Source organism: Lagenorhynchus albirostris, chromosome 19 (genome assembly GCF_949774975.1).
Source record: "Lagenorhynchus albirostris chromosome 19, mLagAlb1.1, whole genome shotgun sequence".
In the NCBI taxonomy this organism is placed as follows: domain Eukaryota; kingdom Metazoa; phylum Chordata; class Mammalia; order Artiodactyla; family Delphinidae; genus Lagenorhynchus; species Lagenorhynchus albirostris.
The window spans coordinates 25,245,141-25,257,610 of record NC_083113.1 but is presented as its reverse complement, the minus strand read 5'-3'; the positions used below and the strand labels follow the sequence as shown (position 1 = coordinate 25,257,610).

At 46.4% G+C, this 12,470-nt stretch overlaps 1 protein-coding gene across 1 annotated transcript in view; it reads left to right on the top strand.

Annotated features, from left to right (window-relative positions):
• The window catches only part of LOC132509457 (ATP-binding cassette sub-family C member 12-like), a 59,640-nt gene extending 47,745 nt beyond the window's left edge, over positions 1–11,895 (top strand). The window contains 7 exon segments of the mRNA XM_060130520.1: positions 5,211–5,300; positions 6,997–7,186; positions 7,629–7,788; positions 8,850–8,928; positions 9,892–10,005; positions 11,542–11,706; positions 11,809–11,895. Coding sequence (XP_059986503.1) covers positions 5,211–5,300; positions 6,997–7,186; positions 7,629–7,788; positions 8,850–8,928; positions 9,892–10,005; positions 11,542–11,706; positions 11,809–11,895 — 885 coding nt within the window.
• Positions 11,896–12,470: the final 575 nt, after the last annotated feature.

The following is a 12,470-nucleotide window of genomic DNA, read 5'->3' as shown; positions in this document are numbered from 1 at the left end:
AATGAAAATAGAGAAACACATGTCATTTTAGGCACTGTTTTAAGTTCTTTACATAAATTAACTCATTTATCCCCACAATAACCCATGAGGTAGGGATGCCATAATCCCGGTTTTACAGGTGAGGAGACTGAGGTCCAGAAAGACTTGTCAGAATCACACACCGGCATGTGTGAGAGCCAGGATTTGAACCCACGTCATCTGGGTCTGATACCAATCTGAGTCTGCATCTGCTCCTTGTTACATACCTCACACGTCTGTCTTTGGAAGCTGTTCCCATGCAGTCCTTATCCTCGGTGCTCTGACATTCCAGGACAGTGAGTCTGAGTGGGGGTCTGTTTCCACTTATTCTGTTCAAGACTGGGAACAGAATAAAGTCAAATCTCTCTTCAAGTGGAAAAATTTCTCCTTTTCCTCCTTTATTCCTTTTTCTCCTCTTGATAATTTCCTTGTCTCCCTTCCCTTTGTTTTCCTTTTCTGTCATTCATATTGGTTGAATATTGGTTTTCTTGCATCAGTCCTCTATGTTTCCTTTCTTTCATCTCAGTTTCCATGTTCTTGTTTTTTTATCTTTATTCTGGGAATTTTCCTTTGCTTTGTCATTCGGCCATTCTCTTGAATTTGAAGATCATATGTTCGTATACTTAATTTCCACAAACTCTTTCTTAGTCTCTGAGTTTTTAAGCAAATCATTTTAAAATGGGTGCAACATATTTTTAATCTCTCTGAGGATATTAATTGCAGCTCCTCACCTTTTTTCTTTTTTTTAAAATTTTATTTATTTATTTATTTATGGCTGTGTTGGCTCTTCGTTTCTGTGCGAGGCTTTCTCCAGTTGCAGCAAGTGGGGGCCACTCCTCATCGCGGTGCGCGGGCCTCTCACTATCGCGGCCTCTCTTGTTGCGGAGCACAGGCTCCAGACGCGCAGGCTCAGTAATTATGGCTCACGGGGCTAGTTGCTCCACGGTATGTGAGATCTTCCCAGACCAGGGCTCGAACCCGTGTCCCCTGCATTGGCAGGCAGATTCTCAACCACTGCGCCACCAGGGAAGCCCAGCTCCTCACCTTTCTTAAACTCTCCTTTCTTATTTGACTGATACCTGTTTTTTCCAGGGTCAGTTTTTTTGTTTGTTTGTTTGTTCATCTGGTTCTTGCTCTTTCATGCCATTGGTTTTGTTCATATGTCTCTTGATCCATTTGTGGTTAAGGCTGAGAAACTTGGTTGGATTTTCATGTTTTCATCTGCCTTTGTATATGCCTTGGTAGGTCTCTCCTGATGGGACGTTTTATAACTATGGATAGGTTGGTTGGACTTTTCCACAGGCTGGCTTCACTTCAGGAAAGCAGCCAGAGAGCTGGCCTTCAGACACCCAAAGGCTTGATTTAAAGAGATTTTATCTAGGATACTATTCTGGGAGCCCCATTTATCCCCAAGTCATTTATCCACTTTCTTTAGGGAAGTGTGTGTGTGTGTGTGTGTGTGTGTGTGTGTGTGTGTGTGTGTGTGTTTTGGCCTAGGGATAAATTGCCCAGCTACCTCTGGTTGGGAGGAAGAAGAGGAGGGGCAGGAAATGGGCCCAACGGGAGTAGCTGTCTATACGCCACCTCAGTCTGTCTCTTTGTGGACCCCTTCTCTTACCTGGAGCCTCTCTGACTTCTGCTGGAAGAAGGTTCTGGAAGCTCCTGCAGCACACTCTGCCTCCATCCTATCAAAAGGCTTTCATCCTCTTTCCATCTTCCAGAAATGTGTAACTCTCTCCTTCAATGATATCTCTTGATATCTCTTCCCAAGCCCCTTGCTGTTAACGGTCTATTCCTTTTTGCAATCTCTGTACTATCATTTTAATAATATTTTGGAAAGGAAGAGGAACAAATATATGCTCAGGACTCTATGTTAAGTGAGGGAAATGAGTTTTCCTTGGGTAGGCAGTTTCCCTCATTGATGGATGATTTTTTTTTTTTTTTTTTTTTTTTTTTTTGTGGTACGCGGGCCTCTCACTGTTGTGGCCTCTCCCGTTGCGGAGCACAGGCTCCGGACGCGCAGGCTTAGCGGCCATGGCTCACGGGCGCAGCCGCTCCGCGGCATGTGGGATCCTCCCGGACCGGGGCACGAACCCGCATCCCCTGCACGAACCTGCATCCCCTGCATCCCCTGTGGACTCTCAACCCTGCGCCACCAGGGAAACCCTGATGGATGATTTTATTTGTTGTTACCTAGTAAAATATTAAACAGATGATGTTGAATAGATTCCCTTACTTGGTCCAAGTGAAACCGCTTTCCTCAACTGAGGTTATGCTCTTGGGATATATCACCAGCTTTCTATGAGATTGTTTTCAAACATTCCTGTGAGGCTGGAGAATTTGCACATCTCAAGATCTAGGGGGTGTTTCCCCTCCAGCTGGCTTTGGAGCTTTATTGAGCATTAGCCCCCCCTTTGGAGAATACAGAAAATCCAGCTGACAGAGCTTCCCTTGAGAACAGAGGAGACTCCCTAGGTGGATGAGAAATTGGTGTGAAGTCCCACAGAGCAGAAAGTGAGTGCAAAGTAACATCACATAACATCACAGACGAGGATGAGCACTTCCTGGGGCCAGCACTGTGCTGATAAGGGATTTCTAACCCCATGGAGGGCTGCCCGGGGCCCTGAGAAGCTGATACCCTTGAACTTAACAAAATACTTATATGCCCTTCTCAAGAGCAGAGTTCATTCATTCACTCAGCAGATGTGTCCACTGAGCACCTGCCAGGAGCCGGAACCATGCCAGCTGCTGTGGGTTCAGCAGTGAACAAGCTGAACAGGTCTCTGCACTCATGGAGCTTACATGCTAGTGGGATATAAAGGGATATAAAGTGGGATGGAATAAATAAGTGCGCAAGTAAATAAATAAGGAGACTTCAGAAACTGTTGAACTCTTATGAAGATAATGAAGCAGGGTAATTGACTGTAAGTGGGGAAGCAGCATTAGACCCCCATATAGTCAGGGAAGGCCTCTGCCGGGAGGTGACTTGCAAGCTGACACCTGAATTTGATAAAGAAGGAGCCAAGGAAGTGCTTCAGTCTGAGGGCCCAGGGAAGGCTGGGGGTAGGCAGGAGACTGGTGCCTTTGGGGAACTCAGAAGCTCCTGTGGCCTGAGCAGGGTGGTGGAGAATACGATATGAGGGGTCGGTGGGGCTCCGTCAGCCGTGGGCAGGGGTGTCACCTGTCTTCTAAGAAAGGCTTTCTCGCCTGCAGCACTGTGGACATTTGGGCCAGATAATCCTTTTTGACAGGGGCTGTTCTGTGTGTTGCAGGATGTCAGCAGTCTTTCTGATCTCTAACTAGGAGACGCCAGTAGAATCTCCCGCCTCCAAGGTCGTGACAACCTAAAATGTCTCTAGACATTGCCAGATGTCCCAGGGACAGGGTTCCTAATCACCCCGGCTGAAAGCCAGTGCCCTAAGAGAAATGGGAAGCCGGTGGCATGTGTAAAGCTGGGAGGCAGCAAGGGAGGCCCACTGAGATGAGCTCTCGGAGGGTCTGGACCCACACTGCTCTCACCTCATCCACCTGCTCAGGACACACTGCCTCCTTCCTGTTAAGGCCCCTTGCTGCTACCCAGAGTTTGCTTGGCAGACTCTTATCATGAATGCTTCAGCACACACCATCTTCTTAATCACCCCAACTAAGGTAACGCCCCAGCCCAGCCCTAGCCCCTCTTTCACATCTTACCATATAACTGACATTCTTAGGGTTCCTTGACATTGCCTGTGTCTCATCCCGCCGGCCCACTAGAATGCAAGCCCTGGGGCTTCAGTGGTCTTGTCTATCACGTTCACCCCTGGGAAACCAGCCCCAACTGTGCCGGCACCCAGCCACTGCTCACCTTGTGAAGGCCTGGTCCTTCCTCCAGCCCACTAGCCCACCCTGCGACTGAGGCAGGTACTGTTGGTGGCCCCCCTTCCAGGGCAGGCCAGCTGGCCTCCCACTGCTGCGGGAAGGTGCTCAGTTCAAGGCTGAGGCAGGTTGCACCTGCGGTATGGGGAGTCCTCCCAGCGCCTCCGCAATGCCTGCAGGGAGTTAGGGGAGATGGAGCCGCATCCTCGGGACAAGTCAGGTGTGTTCCGTGCGGACTCCCAGGACCCCCAGGGGCGTCAAGCTTCAGTTGCCCACAGTGAAGCCTATCCGGACTCTCCTCCTCTGTGCCTCAGTTCTCCCAGCTCCTACTGGGACTTTTTGGGTCCACATCCTGGAGGTGTTTCCTAGGGCTGCTGTAACAAATTATAAACTAGTGGCTTAAAACCAGAGAAATGTATTCTCTTGTGGTCCTGGAAGTTGGAAGTCTAGAATCAAGGTGTCTGTAGGGCCATGTTCCCTTGGAAAGCTCTAGGGGAGAATCTGTTTCTTGTCCCTCCCGGCATCTGGTGGCTGTTGGCTTCCTGGGCTTGTAGCTGCATCCCTCCAATCTCTGTCCTGTCTTCATGTCTCCTCCTCCTCTGTCTCTTATATGGACACTTGTTGGATTTAGGGTCCACCCAAGTAACCCAGCTTGATCTCAAGGTCCTTAATTACACCTGCAAAGACCCTTTTCCTAATGAGGTAGCATTCAAGGGTCCCAGGGATTTGGATGTGGAATATCTTTTCGGGGGACCTCCATTCAACCTGCTTGCCCTCAAATCTCAGGATTGGCTTCTGGGGGATCCTGGCCTAAGGTGGGTGACCTTAGCAGGCTACCATCTAAGCCTAGAGTTTCTCATGTCCGAAGCAAGCAGATGGGCTTGATGGTTTTCTTCCACTTCTGATACCTGTGGTGATTGGGTTTCAGGTGCTTCCAAGATGCAGGTGGGATAATCGGGGAGGGCACAGAGGTGCAGGACCCTACCAGGTGGCCGCAAGTGCTGGGTTTCCAGCAGTGCGGAGGCCCTGGGAGAATTCCTGCTCACAGCAGTTCCCCACCCCTCCAACCAAGACGCTTGTGCCTGAGCAGTGCTGTGATGGGATGACTCTGCCCATCTGGAGTGCCAGGGAGAATATAATTACCATTTGTTTCTAAATACAAAGGAAGTGTTTAAAGGCAAAACACCCCAACAGGAGTGTCTTTACATCTGGACACTTGGCTGGGAACGCAGGCCTGCTTTTGGTGTGGTCCTGAGTGAGACGGAAGGGGTGACTCACAAGCCGGCCCTGAAGGCAGACAGGGCTCTGACTGTGGCTGCTTGTCGCCCCCTCCACAGCTGAGTGGGCTGCTCCAAGTGTGCCTGCGGACAGGGACGGAGACCCAGGCCAAGTTCACCTCCGTGGAGCTGCTCAGGGAGTACATTTCGGTAAGAAATCAGTGCGAGAGGAGGAGCCAGTTAACTCTGGCAGAATTTAGGTATTTGATCTTTCTACATGTGAAAGGGATCTCTTTAAAAATTGAAATCGGACCACAACCCCTTTTCTTAACACCCATATTTACAATATAGTCTAAAGTCCTTGATGATGAGGGAGAGGTTCTTTTCAAAAAAATTTCCTCAAGGGCTGTTTCTGTACACAGAAGAGAGAATTCAGTGGCTTACTTTAGTTTCTAAAAATTAATACTTATTTGACTAAAATTGTATATTGAAAAAAACTGTCTTCTTTAAAAGCTTTTATGTTCCCCTTACAAATCCTGCTATTCTTTGAAAAGCAGTCTTGCCAATTCAAGCAATCACTTTTAAGGGCCTTTGAACAGCATTTGGCCCCTTTTAATTAAATACTTTAAAACATTTTAAGCTGCATTTTAAAATTTAATGCATTCCATTTCCTTTTTAAGTACCTCGATAATCTGATTTAACAAACAAACCTTCCTGAGGTTATATAAATCTAATAAATTAAACTTATAAATATGGTGAGCTTTAAGTTCTCATGACAATCCCAATGCTGTATATAAGTAGTAAGTTTTTAAACTTAAAGCCACGTTAAAATAAGTTATTCAATTTTACATTTTAAATTAGAATCACAAGACTGAATGTTATTAACATTATGAATACTTAAAGCACCAAATATGCAGATTCCATAAACTAAAAATACTACTATTCCAATCATGCTTCTCTTAAATATTATTATTACTAATTCTAAATCTTCTAGGGATTAAAAATACTCACTGTCTAGGAATACAATTCTTTTCTCAGCTAATTGTGGTTGCCTTTCGACCAGCGATGTGGGCTGGTCAGCCACCCTAATGGGGAACACGGGAGCTCTATTTCTCCCGGTTAACAGGTACTTTATAATTCAGAGGAGGGGTTAGTCTTATAATGCAGTCAAGTTGCTCTCCTCCTTAATTGGAGGAAATTTGCATTTCTTGGGCTCTTATAAAACTTTAATTCCTTTTCCATGTAACTCTGAACTTGACACCCGGTGCTACTGTCATCTTCCTGCTTCCAACACCACAGTGACTCTTGCAGATAATTAAATTGTATCTGATCGAATTCTGCAAATCTCAAGGCTTGGTCTGGATTTGTCACACAGCTTCAAGGTCACACTGCTGACACTTGCCCAGGCTCACAAGGCCCAGTATGAGCTGCCACTTACAGTCATCCATTCTATTCACTAAGCTCTAGCCACACGACTTTCCTTTCTGTTCCTCAAAGTCCCCACACTCATTCTGGCCTCAGGGCTTTTGCACTAGCTGTCTACTCTGCCTGGAATGAATCTTTCTGTAGCTGACATCTTCTCAGCATTCCAGGTCTCAGCTCGAATGTCACATCCTCACAGATGCTTTCCTCAACACTTAAGTAACTTTTACCCCTCCTACCCTTCCACCCCACACATTGTGTGTTCTGTTACAATACTCTGTTTTATTGTCTTCATTTCTCATCTCTTTTCTTGTTTATTATCTGACTTCCCCACTGCAATGTGAGTTTCTGGATTGCAGTGGCCTTATTGGTCTAGTTCACCAGCATGAATACCAGTACCTAGAATTGTGTGAATGAATGAATGAATGAAATGAATGGAAAAGCAAATGACTATTAACCCATCATTTGTTATTCTGCTTTTCAGACCTGTGTTCCTGAATGCACTCACCCCCTCAAAGTAGGGACCTGTTCCCTCGACTGGCCCAGCCATGGGGAGATAACATTCAGAGACTACCAGATGAGATACAGAGACAACACTCCCCTTTTTCTCAACGGGCTGAACTTGAACATCCAGAGCATGCAGACAGTTGGGATTGTTGGAAGAACAGGTTCTGGTGAGGACAAGCTCTGATTGTGTTTCTTTCAAGTTGTTTTCTTTGCATTTCCACTGGGCATGCTAGTTAAATCACACCAGAGGGTGATGTGCATGCGTGGCGGATTGGTTGTTTTTTCCCTGACATCTCTTTACTATAAATTAGGATTTCAGGTTGGATGGATGTGTGGAGTTAGAAGTAAACACACATCAGTTTTTGAATTAATTAAATGAGAATCATTCTGGTGAGATGAGGCCCAGAGGATGAGTCATGTGTTAATAGCCCCTGCAGGGATGGACCGGTTAACTGTATTAGGGTAGCTGAGTGCCCCTGCAGAGTGGGATTTCTGTCTGCACAAGGCCATTTTCATTGCATTAAAAATTCCCTTGATTAGATAGATACTCAGGTATGATGAAATACAAACTGATGTTTGATTTGCTGCTGTTGCATTTATCGTTCCCAGGCAAGTCGTCCTTAGGAATGGCCTTGTTTCGTCTGGTGGAGCCCGCCAGTGGCACAATCCTCATTGATGGCATGGATATCTGTACTGCTGGTTTGGAAGACCTCAGAACCAAGCTGACTGTGATCCCCCAGGATCCTCTCCTGTTTGTAGGTACAGTAAGGTAGCTGTTTTTGATCGTTGTGCATACGTATTTTTGGATAGTGAAATCAGACCAGCAAGAGCTTTGTGAAGCGCCCGCGCCGTGGCTGGCCTGGGGCTGTCCTATCCTGAGATGCTCACAAGCCTTGGGAGGAGCTGAGGACTAGGGGCCTGAACATTACTTGTGTTTTATAAGCTACATCACAAATACGCAAGATGCTTATGTGCAGGGTGAGCAGACATCCCAGTTGGCCCTGGAGAGCCCTGATTTATGCCTGTTTCAGCATCCTATCAGGTTTAGCAGTGGCCACTCCCTGAATTACCCCAGTTTGCACAATCAAATAAATGGTTATTCTACGTATGTAGCTATCCTTTCGGAAGTACGTCAATTCATTCCCACTAAGAAGCGAACAGAAACTGCTCAAGTCCAAGAACAGTAGGGTTGCAACTTTTGCAGGGCTCAAGATCTGTTGTCAAGGCACAAGGAGAAAACCACAGTTACTCACTTACCCCAGTGTAGTGGCTGCCCCTCTAACAAGAGGGACATTTCCCCCATTGAGCACCAAATGAAGTAGGGGGCTGTATTGAGTGTTGAATGAAAAGGACCTTCCGCGTCTTGAAATGCTAGACTCACACCCTGCATGTAAGGTGCTCACCCTCTGCAAGGCCCGGGAGCTGCAGATAAAGCTTTTGCCTCTGAAGGCAGAGTGAACACACCGGGAGGTGGAATTGCTCGCTGCCTCTCTCTCTGCCAAGAATTTGCATGAGGTCAGATCCGCTCTGCTGCACACGGCCATGGAGAGGACCAAATGTGTCTCCCCGGTGCCTCGCTTGGGGCTATCTCTTGGCAGGGTTGTGGTCTGCCCGCCTTGGTGGCTTCTGCTGCATCCCAGAGTCATGGGTCCTCGGTCTCTTGGCCTGAGGTTGGTATTTCATGAACCACTGCCCTGGACTAAGCACTGCTCTTGTTGCTGTGGCGTCATCACACACCACCTCCCGCTCTCCCCCTCATGCTGTGGAAAACATGCTCTCCCATCCTCTCGTCCTCAGAAATTCAGCTTCCTCTCCTTTCCTTCATTGCAGGTACAACTTGGATCCCTTTGCGAGTCACAGCGATGAGATGCTCTGGCAGGTTCTGGAGAGAACATTCATGAGAGACACAGTAGGTCTCTGGGGCTGGCCAGGATGAGTCCGTTTCCCAGCACCAGTGCTCCAGACGCCTGGCTCAGGTTTAGATTTGGCCAGTTGTTTGTTGGCACCACATATGTCAATCCTAATTGCTCCTTGTTAAAAGCAACAATAGACAGTATTTATTAGGCCACTGCAATGATTCAGTCAAGAGCGCTACGTGCATTGTCTCAGTTGGTCCTGACTACAACCCTCTGAGGTTGGTACTCCTGCCCCTACTTTTAGAGATGCAGAAACTAAGACTCAGGGTAGTCAGGTGTGAGTAGCAGAATGGAGACTTGACCCCAAGCCCATATGACTCTAGACCAGAGGAAGTGCCCTACTGCTCTGCCAATAACCTCATTTGCTTATTGAAGCAGATAAACTCTGGGAAGGTGAGAGGGCATGGCATGGAATGAACCATTTGTGAGGTGGAACTCTGTCCTATAAGAGCTGCAGCTGGGGTCAGCGGGTGAGCGTGGCCACCTCTGCAGCCCAGAGGGAATTTTGTTTCCCAGGACTTGGTACCAAGGTGAGCATCGCCCAAAGCCACTTTGACTTGTCCTGCTAGATAAATCAGACCCTGTCTTTACCTTTCCTCGATGACCAGAAAACTCCATCCTATCTCCATTTTATGCATAGAAATAAGGATCCTGAAAGCCATTTACACTTGTTTGTGTTTCTCTGGAGCCATATGTGCATCATTTGTCCTCTTTTGGCAAGGTGTCTACGGGGTTCTATGAATTGCACTGTGATTTTAAATTATGAATGACTGCCTACTCCTTGGTCTTTCCCTGGTGCCTGTTCGCAATATTGAAATGATTGTCATTTTGCACTTTCTTTTCCGCAGTAAAATAAAGCCAGCCGATAAATGCAAGAGAAGGGGGCAATCAATATGGAGGATACAGGACAATTTTATAGATCATCAGCACAATATGGCATTCTCTGTGTTCTATAGGTAATGAAACTCCCAGAAAAATTATAGGCAGAAGTCACAGAAAATGGAGAAAACTTCTCAGTAGGGGAACGTCAGCTGCTTTGTATGGCCCGAGCGCTTCTCCATAATTCAAAAGTAAGGAAACAACGCGGAAAATGGATTGGTCCAATTTTGGATATTTCCTGCAGCGCCACTCAAGCCAGGAGGTAGAGCCAGGCGTTTGTCTTTCAATAAAGAGAGAGCAATTGGGCCATTTAAAAACCAATCACTTTTTCTTAAGACAAAGTTGTGAGGGGAAAAAATTGAAAAATAACAGCCATTTACAGCAATAGCACCTGCCTCCCCTGGGCCTTTCCCCGGGAGGTCTTGCTTAGGTATTATCTCTGTCCTCCTAAGTCGTTTGGGTTTGAGAAATCTGCCTCTCAACTTTTTCCCTTTGTCCCTGAATGATTCTGAGGCCTGATAAACAGTACTCAAGATACTAAAGAAGGCCTTCAGAATGCCAGGATATAAGGTCTGTAAAATTTATACTCATTTTTCTTAGTGACTTAGCCATCTTTGCTTACTGATTTCAGAGAAGGGATTGCTGTTGCTTTAGAAATCCCATTCTCTGAACCCTGATCAAAGTGTAACCCATCGTGTATGCTCTCTACATGTGCTAATGACAGGGAAGGGAGCAAGCATGCATTCAGTCCTGACTGTGGCACTACACAGTACTGAGTGGTTGATGTGTTGTCTTTGCATTTCGTGTTCATGATAAGGTGTAACCCCCTTTTACAGACAAAGAAATGGAGCCTTGGGAAGTCAAGTAATTTAGCCAAAGTCAAGCAGAGTTAGAGCTGAACTCAAGCCCTCTGAATGGCAAACCAGTACTGTGGCAGGCAGAATAATGGCCCCCCCCAATGATGCCCATGTCCTGATACCCGGAATCTGTGAACATGTTACCTTACCTGGGAAAAAGGGGCTTTGCAGATGTGATTAAGTCAAGGATCTTGAGACGGGGAGATTATCCTGGATTACCTTGGTGGGCCCAGTGTAATTACACAAGTCTTTATAAGGGGAGGAAAGAGAGTCAGAAAGAAAGAAGAAATGCAACAATGGAAGTAAAGGTTAGACTGATGCCAGAAAGAGGCCATGAGCCAAGGAATGCAGGCAGTCTCCAGAAGCTGGAAAAGGCAAGAAAACCATTTCTTCTCTTGAGCCTGCAAAAGAAATGCAGTCCTGACAGGACCTTGGCTTTAGGACTTCTGACCTCCAGAACTGTAAGATAATAAATTTGTTTTGTTTTGAGCCTCTAATTTGCGCTAATTTGTTATAGCAGCAGTAGGAAACATAACAAGTACTATTATTATATCTCATGCTAACTCATGTGGTACAGTAGATAAAGACCATGGGGCATTTCTTCTCTGGTTTGTAGGGTTAGAATAAACAATTCACAAAAAGGGGAGCAAAGAATATACAACCTTGTTTCTCTAGCAAGTCCCTCTGAGGAAGATGAAGGTGGTGTGATACGACTTTTATTCTCTTGTTCTTTTTCTAACTTTCTGAGATGGATACTTAGCTCATTACTTTTCAGCCCTTCTTTTTTAATAAATTGAACTAAGACTATAAGTTTCCCTCTAGGTATAGCTTTGGCTTGGTGTGACTTTCACAATGCTCCTTCCTCAACAGATCATTCTCCTTGATGAAGCCACTGCCTCCATGGACTCTAAGACTGGTACTCTTGTTCAGAGCACCATCAAAGATGCCTTCAAAGACTGCACTGTATTGACCATTGCCCACCGCCTCAACACGGTCCTCAACTGTGACCGCATCCTGGTCCTGGAAAATGGGAAGGTGCAGGAAGTTGGCGTCACCTCTCCAGAGGCTTCAGTGATTTGGGCTCTGTGGTGGGTGGATATTTTCTGACAATTTCAGCTCTCCTTCTCTGACTTTCAGGTGGTCGAGTTTGATAAGCCTGAAGTCCTTGCTGAGAAGCCAGATTCTGCGTTTGCGATGTTACTAGCAGCAGAAAACAAAGTCTGACTATAAAGGTCCCCATAGGGGCCACATCAGCTGATTTTAGAGGAAGAGGAGGCTGTGTGAGATGAGTCAGATGTGCCTGCAGGGAGAGGGGCCGTTATCTCAGGGGGCAGCTCTGGTCCACCATCCCTCCCACGCCTGGAGCACAGGCAGAGCTGGTGTGGAGGTTGTTTCCTTGCCTCGCCCAGCACATGCCTCCTGACCTCACTTGGAGGGCATGGGTCTGGTCCTAGATGATGAACAGAGGCAGAAGAAGCTTGTGGGTTAAAAAACTGCCCCTCACCTTCTAAAACCCTAACCATCCCTCATGTGTCCTTATCATTACCACCTCAGTGCCTGGGAGTGGAACCATTGTAACTTTCAGTTAAAAACTGGTCAAACAGAATGGAAAAATGCCTAAGGATGGACTTTGTAAAGGTTTCCTGCCTTGTTATCAGAAGGGAAAAGAGCAGAGTTTTCTTCCTGCTTAACTCCTATTCACATCTATTTGGAGTGTGTGACAAGCAGTAACTACACAGATCTGTAGCATGAAAGATTGATTACAGTGTTTGGTGAAATTTTTTAAAAAAAAATCATAT